Genomic DNA, 18,463 nt, shown 5'->3' with positions numbered 1-18,463 from the left:
GGGGCATCGGCCTGAGGGACAAGGATTTGGGAGGGCAGGTTGGATGCAGGGAGAGGACTGGCCAAATGCCATGTGTCTGGACTTTGACTGCCTGGTTCAAATTGGACTTCACCCTTTTTGACTTCATGATCTGGTACAAGTTCTATGAAAATGCGTTGCTCCTTTTCTAGTCCGTAAAATCAGCATGAAGTGTGCACTAATAAGTGGGAGACTACGCAGCTGAAATGAAACAAGCTGCATAGACCACAGAGCTCAGAGCCTGGCCTTTACGAAGGCCTCAGTAAGGGTTCATGATGCCCCGGTGTCTGTCTTCAGCCTCTTTATCCTCTTCATCACCTTCATCATCTTTTTGTTGTTCTTATGGATTAGTTAAGAGGGAGTCATTCCCTGCTATCATGGGTGAGGCGTCTATGAAAAGAACAAGCAGTGGGGGAGGAAGGCAAAATTTTGAAGAAGATTTCTGAGACCCCCCACCACAAGCAAGAACAGAAACTCCACAGTCTGCTGAGCGGAGAGTTTGCACCTTGGTCTCCTCCCACCTGCCCACCGCACTGTCCTGTTTGTCCTGAGGATGAGGAAACAAAGCAAGGCTCCCGACCGTCCGTCCCTGAGCACTCACTGAGCTGCCCTTCCCCTCTGCTGGGCCATGACCACAGAGAACAGGTCCACTGTCCTCCCTGCGTGGTGCACGATGGAGGCTCAGACTCCGTCCTCAAGGCTGGCAAGAAGACAGGGTGAGACATGAGCCTCGTGATACAGGTGACGGGTGTGGAGCCCACAGGACTGGAACCTCACACTGCAGGGCTGGAGGCACAGACTGAGTATTGACTATTCTATGGCCTGGGGGGCTCAAGGCACAGAGCTCCTCATTAGCCACAGTCGCCCAAGTTCCCCAATCTCTACAGATTTCCTCATAAGAATGCAGGAAGAAGAGAAAAGTGAGTGTCCACAGAAGCTTTGGGGCTCTTCCTGTCATCAGGAGGGAGCTTGTGTGTATTATTTGTGGGGAAAAGCAAGAGAGATCAGATTGTTAATATGTCTGTATAGAAAGAAGTAGACATAAGAGACTCCATTTTGTTCTGTATGAAGAAAAATTCTTCCGCCTTGAGATGCTGTTAATCTGTGACCTTACCCCCAACCCCGTGCTCTCTAAAACATGTGCTGTGTCAAACTTAAGGTTAAATGGATTAAGGGTTGTGCAAGGTGTGCTTTGTTAAACAAATGCTTGAAGGCAGCATGCTCCTTAAGAGTCATCACCACTCCCTAATCTCAAGTACCCAGGGACACAAAAACTGCGGAAGGCCGCAGGGACCTCTGCCTAGGAAAGCCAGGTATTGTCCAAGGTTTCTCCTCATGTGATAGTCTGAAATATGGCCTCGTGGGAAGGGAAAGACCTGACCGTCCCCCAGCCCGACACCCGTAAAGGGTCTGTGCTGAGGAAGATTAGTATAAGAGGAAGGCATACCTCTTGCAGTTGAGACAAGACAAAGGCATCTGTCTCCTGCCTGTCCCTGGGCAATGGAAGGTCTTGGTATGAAACCCAATTGTACGTTCCATCTACTGAGATAGGGAAAAACTGCCTTAGGGCTGGAGGTGAGACATGTGGGCGGCAGTACTGCTTAACAAAGCATTGAAATGTTTATGTCTATGCATTTCTAAAGCACAGCACTTGATTCTTTACCTTGTCTATGATGCAAAGGCCTTTGTTCACGTGTTTGTCTGCTGACCCTCTCCCCACTATTGTCTTGTGACCATGACACATCCCCCTCTCTAAAAAACACCGATAAGTAATCAATAAATACTAAGGGAACTCAGAAGCCAGTGGGATCCTCCATCTGCTGAACGCTGGTCCCCTGGGTCCCCTTATTTCTTTCTCTTCACTTTGTGTCTTTTCCTTTTCCAAGTCTCTCGTTCCACCCAACGAGAAACACCCACAGCTGTGAAGGGGCGACCCACCCCCTTCATTATTCGCCTCTTTCTTTTCTTTTTAAAGATCCAACTGCTTTCATTTTCATCTTTTATTATGGGAAAATATACCACGTATCAATACTAAAAGTTATAAATATATATGATTTCATCTAGAATGGCCACTATAAACACGACAATTTCCACTACTTTTCAGTTGGCAGTTGAATGACATTAAGTACATTCACATTGTTTAGCAACCATCACCGCCATCATCTCCAGAACAGTTTTATCTTTCAAAATGGAAATTGCACCATTCACCAAACTCTCCACTCCTCTCTCTCACTCACCCCGGGGGCCACCATTCTAATTTGCAACTCTGTGAGTTTAACTACTCTAGACACTTGATAGAAGTGGAATCATGCCGTGGTGAATGTTTTTTTTTTCTTTTGGAGACAGAGTACTTCTCTGTCACCCAGACTGGAGTGCAGCGGCGTGATCTCGGCTCACTGCAACCTCCATATCATGGGTCTGAGCGATTCTTGTGTCCCAGTCTCCGGAGTACCTGGGATTAAAGGCGTGCGCCACCACGCCCAGCTAATTTTTGTATTTTTAATAGAGAGGAGCTTTCACCATATTGGCCAGGCTGCTCTCGAACTCCTGACCTTAAGGGATCCGCCTGCCTCAGCCTCCCAAAGTGCTGGGGTTACAGGTGCGAGCCACTGAGCCTGGTCGTGTTTATCCTTTTGGGATTTATTTATTTCACTGACGATAATGTCTTCAAGGTTCATCCATGTTGCCTCCTGTGTCAGAAGTGTCTGTCTGGTTTTTTTTTGTTTTTGTTTTTTGGTTTTGTTTCATTTTGTTTTGTGTTGTGTTTACATGGAGTCTCACTCTGTGACACAGACTGGAGTGCAGTGGCACAATCTGGGCTCACTGCAGCCTCCACCTCCCGGGTTCAAGCGATTCTTGTGCCTCAGCCTCCCGAGTAGCTGGGACTATAGGCGCACGCCACCACCCTCGGCTAATTTTTTGCATTTTCAGTAGAGACAGGGTTTCACCAAGTTGGCCAGGCTGGCCTTGAACTCCTGACCTCAGGTGATCCGCCCACCTCGGTCTTCCAAGATGCTGGGATTACAGGCTTGAGCCACCGCACCGGCCAGAAGTGCCTGCCTTTTGAAGGCTGAATAGTCTTCCACTCTATGAAGGCACTGCAGTGTGCTTTCTCATTCATCTGTCCATGAACCCTTGGGTTGCTTCCACATTTTCGCTGTTGTGAATAATGCTACTATGAATATGGGTTCACAAATCTCTCTTCCACTAATGCCTTCTCATTCTTTTTCGTAGGTACCCACAAATGCAACTGCGGGAACATCTGATCATTCTATTTCTAGTTTTTCCGGTACACGCCATAGTATTTTCCCTTTTCCTTCACGGTTTTACATTCCCTTCAATCATATTCGAGCATTCCTACTTCCCTCTAGTCTCACCAATGCTTGTTTGTTTATCATATGCATCCTAACGTGTGGTATCACATTATTGGTTTGATTTGCGTTTCCCTGTGATGAGTGATTTTGACCATCATTTTAGATGCTTATTGGCCATTGCTATATCTTCTTTAGGGGCGCGTCTACTCGAGTCTTCTGAGCATTGTGAATGGGATTCTTTGGGTTTCTTGTTGTTTTGTTCTAGCTGTTCTTGATATATGACGGATATCAGCCTCTTTTCAGATAGATGATTTGCAAATATGTTTCCTCATCCATGGGTTATCTTTTCACACAGTTCACAGTGTTTTTTGCTGCACAAAAGTGTCTGTCATTTAGATGTAATCCAAGGAATCTAATTTTCTTTTGTTGCCTATGCTTTTGGTGTCATATCCCAGAAAGCATTGCCCAATCTGTCATGAAAGTGTGGCCAATGTTTTCTTTTAGGCCTATGATACTTTTAGCACTTGGGGTTAGCTCTTCGGTCCAGTTGGTGTTAATTTTTGCACCCGGTGTGCCATAGGGTCCACCTTCATTCCTCTGCATGTGGAAATCAATGTCCTCCGACACCATTTCTTGAGAAGGCTGCTTTTCCACCAATGAGCTTTCTTAGCACTCATGTGAAAAATCGTTTGAACATAGAGGTGAGAAGTTATTTCTGGGCTCAAAAACAAACAAACAAACAACAAGAGACAACAGATAAGGATACAGCATGGGCCGGGCGCAGTCGCTCATGCCTGTAACCCCAGCACTTTGGGAGACTGAGGCGGGCGGATCATCTGAGGTCAGGAGTTCAAGACCAGCCTGAGCGACAGGGAGAAACCCCCGTCTCTACTACAAATACAACATTAGCTGGGCGTGCTTGCGCTTGCCTGTAATCCCAGCTACTCGGGAGGTGGAGGCAGGAGAGTCGCTTGAACCCAGGAGGCAGAGGTTGCAGTGAGCCACGATTGCACCATTCCACTCCAGCCTGGGCAACAAGAGCGAAACTCCATCTCAAAACAAAAAACAAAAAACCAGCATGAAATTCAAGAGCAGAAAGAGAAGAGCTTCAAAACCAGCATAATGAGAAAGTTGGGAAGCTTCTTACCAAAGCGTCTGGAAATAGACAAGAAATTCTTGTGAACTCCAATTTTCATACTGTACTGTCAAACACTAGAACTCACTGATTCCACCTTGCTGTATTTTGGGACCGAATTATCCACTTTGCTTCATTCCCCATCCCACCCCTTTTCTTCCCAGCGTCTGTTACTCTCCACCTTCCTGAGATTCCCTTTGTGTGTAGGTGTGAGATGGAGTCTCTTTCTGTTGCCCAGGTTGGGGTACACAGGCAGAATCCGGGCTCAATGCCACCTCTGCCTCCGGAGGTCAAGCGCTTCTTGGGCCTCAGCCTTCCGAGTAGCTGAGGCTACAGGCACGCGTCACCACGCCCGGCGAATTGTTTCTGTTATTAGTAGAGACAGGGTTTCACCAAGTTGGCCAGGCTGGCCTTGAACTCCTGACCTCAGGTGATCCGCCCACCTCGGTCTTCCAAGATGCTGGGATTACAGGCCTGAGCCACCACATCTGGCCAACATTTTCTTTTTTATTCCTACACAGAAGTGAGGACGTGTAATATTTGTCATTCTGTGCCTGCCTTATTTCACTTAACATACAGACCCTGCAGTCTCATCCATTTTTTCTGCAGTGGAGAGGATTTTATTCCTCTTGAGGCTGAAGAATACTTCATTGTGTGTGCATACCACAGTTTCTTCATTGAAACAAATTTCTAAAAAGCAAATATTTTTAAGATGTCTCGGAATGTGAAACTTTAGGGATACTGTGCCCATTTTATTCTTTTCGATTTCTCATTTTATGTCTAAATAAGTGTACAACAAAGCAACAATCAATGTGTGTAGAAATCTATAACTTCAAGAAATGTACAATGAAAATGCTAAGTGGTGGCTGGGTGCCGTCGCTCACGCCTGTAATCCCGGCACTTTGGGAGGCCGAAGCGGGCGGATCACCTGAGGTCGGGAGTTGAAGACCAGCGTGACCAATATGGAGAAACAATGTCTCTACTAAAAATACAAAAAAAAAAAAAAATTAACGGGGCATGGTAGCACATGCCTGTAATCCCAGCTACTCGGAAGGCTGAGACAGAAGAATTGCTTGAATACGGGAGGCAGAGGTTGCAGTGAGCCGAGATCGTGCCATTGCACTCCAGCCTGGGCAACTAGAGTGAAATTCTGTCTCAAAAAAAAAAAAAAAAAAGAAAGAAAGAAAAAGAAAAGAAGAAAAAAAAAGAAAATCTTACTTCCATAATCGCAGGGGGTGTTCACCCCGATGATACTGTTTTCTAATATCCAGGGAAGGAGGGTATGATATTACTTCCAATATCGCAGGGGTTGTACACATTTTTGTGATATTGTGTCTAATATCCAAGCAAACAGAGGATGACATTGGTTTCAATATCGCACAGGGTGGACACCCCCCCGGATACAGTTCTGAATATCCCAACGGGGAGAGGATGTTATTACCCCCCATATCGGAGGAAATGCACACCACCCTGGGATTTAACTCCTGATATCCAGAAAGGAAAAGTATGATATGACTCCCAACACGGGAGGAAATGTACACCCGCCCTGTGATAATTTTGCCAATATCTGGGGGGCAGAGGATCATGCTACTTCCAATATCGCAGGGTGCGTACACCCCCTCTGTGATCTTGTTGCTAACATCCAGGTTTGGGGAGGACGACATTACTCCCAATATCACAGGGGGAGTACACCCCCCATGACCTTGTTCGTAATTTCCTGAGTGGACAGGATGATACTACTCCCAATATGGCAGGGGTGTACACCCCACCGTGATGGATTTCTAAATACTCAGGGCGGGATAGGATAATATTACTCCCAATATCGCAGAAGGTGTACATCTCTGCTGTGATATTTTTCATAGTATCCAGGGAAAAAGAGGATGATACTTTCCAAATAGCCGGGGTTTTCCACGACACCCGCGCCGTGATGCTGTTCCTAATATGCAGGTGGGCAAAGAATCATATGACTGCGAATATCGCAGGTGGTGTACAGGCCCCTTGTAACGTTGTTCCCAATATCCAGGGAAGGAGGGACCGATATTACTACCAATATCACACCAGCTGTACAACCCACTGTGATTTCTTTTCTAAAACCCGTGGCACAGAGGATGATAGTACTTTCAATATCGCACAGGTGTACACACTTCACCCCGTGATATTGTTCCTAATAGCCAGAGGGCGAGTATAGGGAAAAGAAAGAGAGATCAGACTGTCACTGTGTCTATGTAGAAAGGGAAGACATAAGAGACTCCATTTTGAAAAAGACCTGTACTTGAAACAATTGCTTTGCTGAGATGTTGTTAATTTGTAGCTTTGCCCCAGCCACTTTCACCCAGCCACTTCGACCCAAGTTGGAGCTCCCAAAAACATGTGTTGTATAAAATCAAGGTTTAAGGGATCTAGGGCTGTGCAGGACGTGCCTTGCTAACAAAATGTTTACAGGCAGTATACTTGGTAAAAGTCATCGCCATTCTCTAGTCTCAATAAACCAGGGGAACAATGAACTGTGGAAAGCTGCAGGGGCCTCTGCCCTTGAAAGCGGGGTATTGTCCATGGTTTCTCCCCATATGATAGTCTGAAATATTTCCTCATGGGATGAGAAAGACCTGACTGTCCCCCAGCCTGACACCCGTAAAGGGTCTGTGCTGAGGTGGATTAGTGAAAGAGGAAAGTCTCTTGCAGCTGAGATGGAGGAAGGCCACTGTCTCCTGCTTGCCCCTGGGAACTGAATGTCTCGGTGTAAAACCCGACTGTACATTTGTTCAACTCTGACAAAGGAGAAAAGCTGCTCTGTGGCGGGAGGCGAGACATGTTGGCAGTAATGCTGCCTTGTTATTCTTTACTCCGCTGAGATGTTCAGGTGGAGAGAAACATAAATCTGGCCTACGTGCACGTCCAGGCATAGTACCTTCCCTTGAACTTAATCATGATATAGATTCTTTTGCTCCCATGTTTTTTGCTGATCTTCTCTTTATTATCACCCTGCTCTCCTACTACATTCCTTTTTGCAGAAATAATGAAAATAATAATCAATAAAAACTGAGGGAACTCAGAGGCCGGTGCCGGTGCAGGTCCTTGGTGTGCTGAGTGCCAGTCCCCTAGACCCACTGTTGTTTCTTTCTACTTTGTCTCTGTGTCTTAATTCTTTTCTCCATCTCTCATGCCACCCGACTAGAAATACCCACAGGTGTGGAGGGGCAGGCCACCCCTTCTTCTGCCACCCAACGCAGGTGCCTTTCTCTAGGGTGAAGGTACGCTAACAATGTGAACATTGAGGACAGCCGACGAGAGATTCCCGAGTACATCCAGTCAGCCTTGCGGTAAGCTTGTGCCCTTGGAGGAATCCAGGGTAACAATGGGGCAAATTGAAAGTAAATATGCCTCTTATCTCAGCTTCATTAAAATTCTCTTAAGAAGACGGGGAGTTAAAGCTTCTACAGAAAATCTAGTCACGCTATCTCAAACAATAGAACAAGTCTGCCCATGGTTTCCAGAATAGGGAACTTTAGATTTAAAAGATTGGGAAGAAATTGGCAAAGAACTAAAACAAGCAACTAGGGAAGGTCAAATCATCCCACTTACAGTATGGAATGATTGGGCCATTACTAAAGCAACTTTAGAACCATTTCAAAGAGAAGAAGACAGCATTTCAGTCTTTGATGCCCCTGAAAGCTGAGTAATAGATTGTGAAGAAGAGGCAGGAACAGAGTTAAAAAAGGAATGGAAAGTTCACGTTGTAAAAATGCAGTAGAGCCTGGAATGGCTCGGTCAACCCAAAATGTTGACTATAATCAATTACAGGAGGTAATATATCCTGAATCATCAAAACTGGGGGAAGGAGGTCCAGAATTATTTGGGCCATCAGAGTTTAAACCACGATGGCCACCAACTCCTTCTCCTGCGGTTCAGATGCCTGTGACATCACAATCTCAAAAGCCAATCCAGGCACAGTATCCGCAATAGCAGCCAGTAGAAAATAAAACCCAACCATCGGTAGTTTGTCAACACCAGCCGCCAGCCGAATGTCAGTATCCGCCATCTCCAGAGGTTCCGTATGGATCTCAGGCTGTGCGTCCTGTGCCAAATAGCAAGGCACTATAGCAACAACCCAGGGCGATGGCGTTTGATCCTACATTACCACCTAGTGGACAAGATAGTGCACTGCATGGGACCGTTGCTACAGCCAGAAAACGGGGAGATCTTGAGGCATGGCAGTATCCGGTAATGTTACAACCGATGCCGGTCGGGAAAGGGAGTCAAGCAGGAGCGTCTGTCCGAACTGAGGCTAGATATGAATCTTTCACCATGAAAATGTTAAAAGATATGAAAGAAGCAGAAAGAAAATGTTAAAAGCTACGAAAGAACCACGTCTCCTTATATGAGAACATTATTAGATTCCATTGCTCGTGGAAATAGACTTATTCCTTATGATTGGGAAATTTTGGCTAAATCTTCCCTTTCACCCTCTCAGTATCTACAGTTTAAAACCTGGTGGATTGATGGGGTACAAGAACAGGTACATAAAAATCATGCTATTAACCCTGTTGTTTATATAGATGCAGACCAATTGCTAGGAACAGGTCCAAATTGGGGCACTATTAACCAACAATCAGTAATGGAAAATGAAGCTATTGAACAACTAAGAGCTATTTGCCTCAGGGCCTGGGAAAAGATTCAGGACCCAGGAATCTCCTGCCCTTCTTTTAGTTCAATCAGACAAAGCTCTAAGGAGCCATATCCAGACTTTGTGGCAAGGTTGCAAGATGCAGCTCCAAAATCCATTGCAGTTAATAACGTCCGAAAAGTTATTGTAGAAATAATGGCTTCTCAAAATGCAAATCCAGAATGTCAATCAGCCATAAAGCCATTAAGAGGAAAGGTTTCAGCAGGAGTTGATGTAATTACAGAATAGGTGAAGGCCTGTGATGGGATTGGAGGAGCTATGCATAAAGCAATGCTATTGGCTCAAGCAATTACAGGGGCTGCTTTAGGAGGACAAGTTGAAACATTTGGGGGAAAATGTTATGATTGTGGTCAAATCGGTCATCTAAAAAAGAATTGCCCAGGCTTAAATAAACAGAGCAATAAAAAGGAGCCTCCTGGCCTGTGTCCAAGATGTGGAAAAGGAAATCATTGGGCTAAGGAATGTCGTTCTACATTTGATAAAAATGGACAACCATTGTCAGGAAAAAGGAACAGGGGCCAGTCCCAGGCCCTGCAAAAAAGTGGGGCATTCCTGATTCAGCCATTTTTTCTTCAGGGTTTTCAGGGACAACAACCCCCACAGTAAATACCACCATTTCAGGAAATCGGCCAATTACAACAATACAACAGTTCTCCCCCGCCACAGCAGGCAGCGCTGCAGTAGATTTATGTTCTACACAAATGATTTCTTTACTCCTTGGAGAGCCCCCGCAAAAGATTCCTACAGGGGTATATGGCCCGCTGCCAGAAGGGACGGTAGGCCTTATTTGAGGACGATCAAGTCTAAATCTGAAGGGAGTTCAAATTCATACTGGGGTAATTGATTCAGATTATAAAGGGGAAATTCAGTTAGTGATCAGCTCTACTGTTCCCTGGAGTGCCAATCCAGGTGATAGAATTGCTTAATTACTGCTCTTGCCTTATATTAAAATTGGGGATAGCAAAACAGAAAGAACAGGAGGGTTTGGAAGTACCAACCCTGCTGCGAAAGCTGTTTATTGGGCTAGTCAGGTCTCAGAGAATAGACTTGTGTGTACAGTTACTATTCAGGGAAAGCAGTTTGAAGGACTAGTAGGTACTGGGGCTGATGTTTCTATCATTGCCTTAAATCAATGGCCAAAAATAATTGGTCTAAACAAAAGCCTGTTGCAGGATTTGTTGGTGTGGGCACTGCCTCAGAAGTGTATCAAAGTGCCAAAATTTTACATTGTCTAGGACCTGATAATCAAGAAAGTACAGTTCAGCCTATGATTACTTCTATTCCAATTAATTTATGGGGCCGAGACTTATTAGAACAGTGGTATGCAGAGATTACTATTCCAGTCTCCATATACAGCCCCCTGAGTCAAAAAATCATGACACAAATGGGATATCTCCCTGGAAAAGGACTAGGGAAAAATGGAGAAGACATTAAAGTTCCGGTTGAGGCTAAGGGAAATCCAGAAAGAAAAGGACTAGGGTATCCTTTTTCGGGGTGGCCACTGTAGAGCCTCCAAAACTCATTCCATGAGCTTGGAAAACGGAAAAGCCTGTATATGTAAATCAGTGGCCACTACCAAAACAAAAGCTGCAGGTCTTACACTTCTTGGCAAAGGAACAATTAGAAAAGGGACATATTGAGCCTTTATTTCCACCTTGGCATTCTCCTGTGTTTGCAAGTCAGAAAAAATCAGGCAGAGGGCGCATGCTAACCGATTTAAGAGCCGTTAATGCAAGAATTCAACCCATGGGGCCTCTCCAACCTGGGCTGCCCTCTCCAGCCGTGATCCCCAAAGATTGGCCTTTAATTATAATTGATCTGAAGGATTGCTTTTTTACCATTCCTCTGGCAAAACAGGATTTTGAAAAATTTGCTTTTATGATACCAGCCATAAATAATGAAGAACCAGCCACCAGATTTCAGTGGAAAGTGTTGCCTCAGGGAATGCTTAGTAGTCTAACTATGTGTCAGACTTTTGTAGCTCAAGTTCTTCAACCAGTTAGAGACAAGTTTTCAGACTCTTATATCATTCATTATCTTGATGATATTTTGTGTGCTGCAGAAACAAGAGACAAATTAATTGACTGTTACACATTTCTGCAGACACAGGTTGCAAACGCAGGCCTGACAATGGCATCTGATAAGATTCAGACCTCCACTCCTTTTCATTATTTGGGAATGCAGGTAGAGGAGAGAAAAATTAAACCACACAAAGTAGAAATAAGAAAAGACACATTAAGAACATTAAATGACTTTCAAAAATTGCTAGGAGATATTAATTGGATTCGGCCAACTCTAGGCATCCCTACTTATGCCAGATCAAATTTGTTCTCTATCTTCAGAGGGGATCCAGACTTGAATAGTAAAAGAACATTAACTCCAGAGGCAACTAAAGAAATTGAATTAGTTGAAGAAAAATTTCAGTCAGCACAAGTAAATAGAATACATCACTTAGCCCCAGTTCAACTTTTAATTTTTGCTACTGCACATTCTCCAACAGGCATTATTATTCAAAATACAGATCTTGTGGAGTGGTCATTCCTTCCCCACAGTAAACTTCAGACTTTTACGTTGTACTTAGATCAAATGGCTACATTAATTGGTCAGGCAAGACTACGAATAGTAAAATTGTGTGGAAATGACCCAGATAAAATCACTGTTCCTTTAAACAAGGAACAGGTTGGACAAGCTTTATCAATTCTGGTGCATGGCAGATTGGTCTTGCTGATTTTGTGGGAATTATTGATAATCATTACCCAAAAGCAAAAATCTTCCAGTTTTTGAAATTGACTACTTGGATTTTACCTAAAATTACCAGACATAAACCTTTAGAAAATGCTCTCACAGTGTTTACTGAGGGTTCCAGCAATGGAAAAGTGGCTTACACTGGGCCAAAAGAATGAGTCATTGAAACTCAATATCACTCATCTCAAAGAGCAGAATTGATTGCTGTCATTTCAGTTTTACAAGATTTTAATCAGCCTATTAACATAGTTTCAGATTCTGCATATGTAGTACAGGCTACAAAGGATGTTGAGACAACCCTAATCAAATATAGGATGGATGATCAGTTAAATCAGCTCTTTAAATTGTTACAACAAACTGTGAGAAAAGAGAAATTTCCCATTTTATATTACGCATATTCGAGCACATACTAATTTCCCAGGGCCTTTAACTAAGGCCAATGAACAAGCTGATTTGCTAGTATCATCTGGCTTCATGGAAGCACAAGAACTTCATGCGCTGACTCATGTAAATGCAACAGGATTAAAAAACAAATTTGATATCACACGGAAACAAGCAAAAAATATTGTACAACATTGTGCTCAGTGTCAAGTCTTACACCTGCCCACTCAAGAGGCAGGAGTTAATGCCAGAAGCTTATCTCCTGATGCATTATGACAAATGGATGTTACACACGCACCGTCATTTTGAAAATTGTCATTTGTCCATGTGACAGTTGATACTTATTCACATTTCATATGGGCAACCTGCCAGACAGGAGAAAGTACTTCCCATGTTAAAAGACATTTATTATCTTCTTTTGCAGTCATGGGAGTTCCAGAAAAAATTAAAACAGATAATGGGCCAGGATACTCTAGTAAAGGATTTCAAATATTCTTAAATCAGTGGAATATTACACATACCACAGGAATCCTTTCTAATTCCCAAGAACAGGCCATAATTGAAAGAACTAATAGAACACTCAAAGCTCAATTGGTTAAACAAAATAAAAAAAGGAAAAAGACAGTAATGAGTATAACACTACCCAGATGCAACTTAATCTAGCACTCTATACTTTAAATTTTTAAAATATATATAGAAATCAGACCACTACTTCTGCAGAACAACATTTGACTGGTAAAAAGAACAGCCCACATGAGGGAAAACTGACTTGGTGGAAACACAACAAACATAAAACATGGGAAATAGGTAAGGTGATAACATGGGGGAGAGGTTTTGCTTGTGTTTCAGCAGGAGAAAATCAGCTTCCTGTTTGGGTACCCGCTAGACATGTGAAGTTCTACAATGAACCCACCAGAGATGCAAAGGAAGGTGCCTCCCCAGACACAGAGAACCCGCAATCGAACATCATCAACTCGCAGGGTGAACAAAATGGTGATATCAGAAGAACAGATGAAGCTGCCATCCACCAAGAAGGCGGAGCCTCCGACCTGGCCCCAGCTAAAGAAGCTGGCACAGTTAGCTGAAAAAAGCCTGGAAAACACCAGGGTAACACAAACTCCAGAGAATATGCTGCTTGCAGCTTTCGTGATTGTATCAACGGTGGTAAGTCTCCCTATGTCTGCAGGAGCCGCTGCAGCTAACTATACTTATTGGGCCTATGTGCCTTTCCCAGCCTGAATTCGGGCAGTCACTTGGATAGATAATCCTATTGAAGTAGATGTTAATAACAGTGCATGGGTACAAGGCCCCACAGATGACCGTGGCCCTGCCCAACCTGAAGAAGAAGGAATGATGATAAACATTTCCACTGGGTACCATTATCCTCCTATTTGCCTGGGAAAAGCACCAGGATGCTTAATGCCTACAATCCAAAATTGATTGGTAGAAGTACCTACTGTCAGTGCCACCAGTAAATTTACTTATCATAGGATAAGTGGAATGTCACTTGAGTCACAAGTGAATAATTTACAGAATTCTTCCTATCAAAGATCCTTACAATTTAGGCCTAAAGGGAAACCATGTCCCAAGGAAATTCCAAAAGAATCAAAAGACCCAGAAGTCTTAGTTTGGGAAGAATGTGTGGCTGATACTGCAGTGGTACTACAAAACAATAAATTTGGAACTATTATAGACTGGGCCCCTCGAGGCCAATTATATTATGATTGTATGGGCCAGACTCACTCATGTTCACAGGCTCCATCTGTCTGGCCCACTAATCCAGCCTATGATAGTGATTTAACTAAAAAGCTAGACCAGGTTTATAGAAGGCTAGAATCACCCTATCATTGGAAAGGGGGTGAAAAGGGGATTTCATCACCCTGACCAAAGTTACTTAGTCCTGTTGTTGGTCCTGAACACCCAGAATTATGGAAGCTCACTGTGGCCTCATACCACATTAGAATTTGGTCTGGAAATCAACTTATGGGAAGAAGAAATCATAAGCCATATTATACTATCAACCTAAGTTCCAATCTGACAATTCCTTTGCAAAGTTGTGTAAAACCCCCTTCTATGCTGGTTGTAGGAAACATAGTTCTTAAACCAGATTCCCAAACTATAACCTGTGAAAATTGCAGGTTGTTTACTTGCATTGATTCAACTTTGGATTGGCAGCATCGTGTTCTGTTAGTAATGGCAAGAGAAGGCGTGTGGATCCCCGTGTCCACGGACCAACCGTGGGAGGCTTCTCCATCCGTACATATCATCGCAGAAGTATTAAAAGGAGTCCTAACCAGATCTAAAAAATTCATTTTTACTTTAATTGCAGTGATTATGGGTCTTATTGCAGTCACAGCTACTGCTGCAGCTGCTGGAATTGCTTTACACTCCTCTGTTCAAACTGCAGAATATGTGAATAATTGGCAAAAGAATTCCTCAAAATTGTGGAATTCTTAGACTCAAATAGATCAAAAATTGGGAAATCCAATTAATGATCTTAGACAAACTGTTATCTGGATGGGAGATAGGCTCATGAGCTTGGAATATCTTTCTCAGTTACAGTGTGACTGGAATACATCAGAGTTTTGTATTACACCTGGAGCCAAGAATGAATCTGAACATCACTGGGACATGGTTAGATGCCATCTACAAGGAAGAGAAGATAATCTAACCTTAGATGTTTCTAAATTGAAAGAACAAATTTTTGAAACATCAAAAGCCCAGTGAAATCTGGTGCCAGAAAGGGAGGCAATGGTAAAAGCTGTTAATAGCCTCACAAATCTTAACCCTGTCACTTGGGTTAAAACCACTGGAAATTCCACTATTGCAAATTTTGTATTAATCCTTGTATGTCTGTGTTCTCTATTGTTATTCTACAGGTGTATCCGGCAGCTCTGGAGAAACAGTGACCAGCGAGAATGGGCCATGATGACGATGGCGGTTTTGTCAAAATGAAAAGGGGGAAATGTAGGGAAAAGAAAGAGAGATCAGACTGTCACTGTGTCTATGTAGAAACGGAGGACATAAGAGACTCCATTTTGAAAAAGACCTGAACTTTAAACAATTGCTTTGCTGAGATGTTGTTAATTTGTAGCTTTGCCCCAGCCACTTGGACCCAGCCACTTGGACTCAACATGGAGCTCACAAAAACATGTGTTGTAGAAAATCAAGGTTTACGGGATCTAGAGCTGTGCAGGATGTGCCTTGTTAACAAAATGTTTATAGGGAGTATACTTGGAAAAAGTCATTGCCATTCTCTAGTCTCAATAAACCAAGGTCACAATGCACTGTGGAAAGCCGCAGGGACCTCTGCCCTTGACAGCGGTGTGTTGTCCAAAGTTTCTCCCCATGTCACAGTCTGAAATATGGCCTCGTGGGATGAGAAAGGCCTGACTGTCCCCCAGCCTGACACCCGTAAAGGGTCTGTACTGAGGTGGATTAGTAAAAGAGGAAAGTCTCTTGCAGCTGAGATGGAGGAAGGCCACTGTCTCCTGCTTGCCCCTGGGAACTGAATGTCTCGGTGTAAAACCCGACTGTACACTTGTTCAACTCTGACATAGGAGAAAAGCTGCCCTGTGGCGGGAGGGGAGACATGCTTGCAGTAATGCTGCCTTGTTATTCTTTACTCCGCTGAGATGTTCAGGTGGAGAGAAACATAAATCAGGCCAACGTGCACGTCCAGGTGTAGTACCTTCCCTTGAACTTAATCATGATATAGATTCTTTTGCTCCCATGTCTTTTGTTGACCTTCTCCTTATTATCACCCTGCTCTCCTACTACATTCCTTTTTGCAGAAATAATGAGAATAATAATCAATGAAAACTGAGGGAACTCAGAGGCCGGTGCCGGTGCAGGTCCTTGGTGTGCTGAGTGCCAGTCCCCTAGACCCACTGTTGTTTCTTTCTACTTTGTCTGTGTGCCTTATTTCTTTTCTCCGTCTCTCATCCCACGAGACTAGAAATACCCACAGGTGTGGAGGGGCAGGCCACCCCTTCAGCGAGAGCATGATATGACTCCTAATATCACAGGGGGTTTGACACCAATATCCCAGGGGGTGGACACCCCCCTGGGATGTTGTTCCTAATATCCAGGGGGAGAGAGGGTGATATTACTCCCAATATCGCAGGGGATATAAACCACCCCTGTGGTATTACTCCTAATATCCAGGCGGAGAGAGGAAGATATTACTCCCAATATCGCAACAGGTGTACCAACCGCATGATTTGGTTTTGAACATCCGGGGGGCAGAGGATGATATTACTCCCCGTGTTGCAGGGAGTGTACCCACCCATGTGATACTCTTCCTGATATCCAGAGGGCGACAGGATATTATTCCCAATATTGCAGGGGTTGCACACATCCCTGGGAAACTCTCCCTCATATCCAGAGGGAGAGAGGATGATATCACTCCCACTACCGCAGGGGGCGTACACGGCCCTGTGATACTCTTCCTCATATCCAGAGGGAGAGAGGATGATATTACTCCCAATATCGCAGGGGGTGTACACAACCCTGTGATATTGTTCCTCATATGCAGAGCGAAAGAGGATGATATGACTCTCAATATCGCAGAGGGTGTATGACCCTCTTGTCATATTGTTCTTAGTACCTTGGGAGGGAGAGGATAAGATTCCATTGAGTATCGCAGGGAATGTACACCCTTCCACTCTGATACCCTTCCTAATATCCAGGGGAAGAGAGGATAATTTTACTCCCAATATCGCAGAGGCAGTACACCCCCACCCCCCACCCCGTGCTATTGTTCCTAATATGCAAGGGGGGAGAGGATGATACTTCTCCCAATATCGCAGGGCTGTTCACATCCCCAGTTACATTTTTCCTAATATCTAGGGGAGAGACAATTAGGTGACAGCAAATATCGCAGGGTGTGTCCATCCCTTCCTGATATTGTTCCTAATATCCGGGGGGAAGAGGATGATATCAAATATCAAAGGGGGTGTACAGGTCCCCCCACGATATTGTTCTTAATATTCATGAGGGGAGATGACGATACTACTCGAAATATTGCAGGGGATATTCACAGCCCCTGTGATATTGTTGCTAATATCCACGGGGGGAGAAAATAATACTACTTCTAATATCGCAGGTGGTGTACACCCCACCTGAAATATTGCGCCGAATATCCAAAGAGGGAGAGGATGGTATTCATACCAATATCAAAGTGTGTGTACACGCCCCTTGTGATATGGTTTGTAATATCCAGGGGGCGGGAGGACGATATTAGACCCAACATCACAGAGGGTGTACACTACCCCTGTGATATAGTCCCTAACTTCCAGAGGGGAGAGGATGATATCACTCCCCATATCTCAGAAGTTGTACAACCCCCGTGATATTGTTCGTCATATCCAGGGAGGCACAGGATGACATTACATCCAATTTCGCGACAGGCGTACACGCACACTGTGATAGTTTGCCTCATATCCAAGAAGGGAGAGGATGATATTACTCCCAAGAAAGCAGTGGGTGTACATTACCCCTGAGTTGTTGTCTCTAATATCCGGGGGCGGGGTGGAGAGGATAACATCCCCTCAACTTTGGCAGGTGGTTGGACGCCCCTTGTGGTATTTTTTAATATCCAGCGGGGAAGACAAGAATACTATTTTGGATAGTCCGATTCATCCACTCCACCTTTCCGGAACTCTGAGGCCGGTAGGCGGCATGTAGTTTCCATGTGATCCCCGATACCTGTGCCGTCTTCTGTTCCCCAAGTCAGCCACAAACGCAGGCCCGTTATCTGAGCCGATCTGTAAGGGCAGTCCAAATCTAGGAATGAGATCTCAAAGAAGCACACGGGCTAGTTCACGAACTTTCTCAGTTCGTGTTGGAGAAGCCTCCACCCACCCAGAGTAGGTACACCCAAGAACAAGTAAATACTTGTTACCTCCACACTTTGGCATCTCTGTGAAGTCTACCTGGAGATCTTGAAAGGGGGCTGCTCCATCAGCTTGTATGCCGGACTCAATGGCTGGACCTTGCCTCGCCTTATGCTGTCGGCAGGTTACACACCACACGGCTGCGTCACCGTGTTGGCAAGGGCTGACAAATGCGCGATGTCGAAATACCGGCCTAACAACTTTTGCGGTGATTCCTGACCTAGATGGGTGGTTTCATGGAAAGCCAGTACAACTGTGGCTCCTAGCAGCTGTGGCACAGCTGCTCTCC

General features: G+C 44.4%; 1 protein-coding gene across 1 annotated transcript; it reads left to right on the top strand.

Annotated features, from left to right (window-relative positions):
- Window positions 1-13,151: 13,151 nt before the first annotated feature.
- LOC134761742 (endogenous retrovirus group K member 113 Rec protein-like) lies at window positions 13,152-15,341 on the top strand. The gene is made up of 2 exons (XM_063725904.1): window positions 13,152-13,441; window positions 15,157-15,341. The coding sequence occupies exons 1-2, from the start codon at window positions 13,181-13,183 to the stop codon at window positions 15,184-15,186; spliced, it is 291 nt and encodes a 96-aa protein (XP_063581974.1). The 5' UTR covers window positions 13,152-13,180; the 3' UTR covers window positions 15,187-15,341.
- Window positions 15,342-18,463: the final 3,122 nt, after the last annotated feature.

This window comes from Pongo abelii, chromosome 6, assembly GCF_028885655.2.
Source record: "Pongo abelii isolate AG06213 chromosome 6, NHGRI_mPonAbe1-v2.0_pri, whole genome shotgun sequence".
In the NCBI taxonomy this organism is placed as follows: Eukaryota; Metazoa; Chordata; class Mammalia; order Primates; family Hominidae; genus Pongo; species Pongo abelii.
This window is presented reverse-complemented; position numbering and strand designations above follow the sequence as displayed.

What these genes read in the sequence shown, in the direction of transcription:
- LOC134761742 (XM_063725904.1), top strand. Translation starts at nt 13,181, where the DNA reads ATGAACCCACCAGAGATGCAAAGGAAGGTGCCTCCCCAGACACAGAGA. An exon ending in TCGTGATTGTATCAACGGTG is followed by an intron (nt 13,442 to 15,156) that starts GTAAGTCTCCCT and finishes GTTATTCTACAG; the next exon opens with GTGTATCCGGCAGCTCTGGA.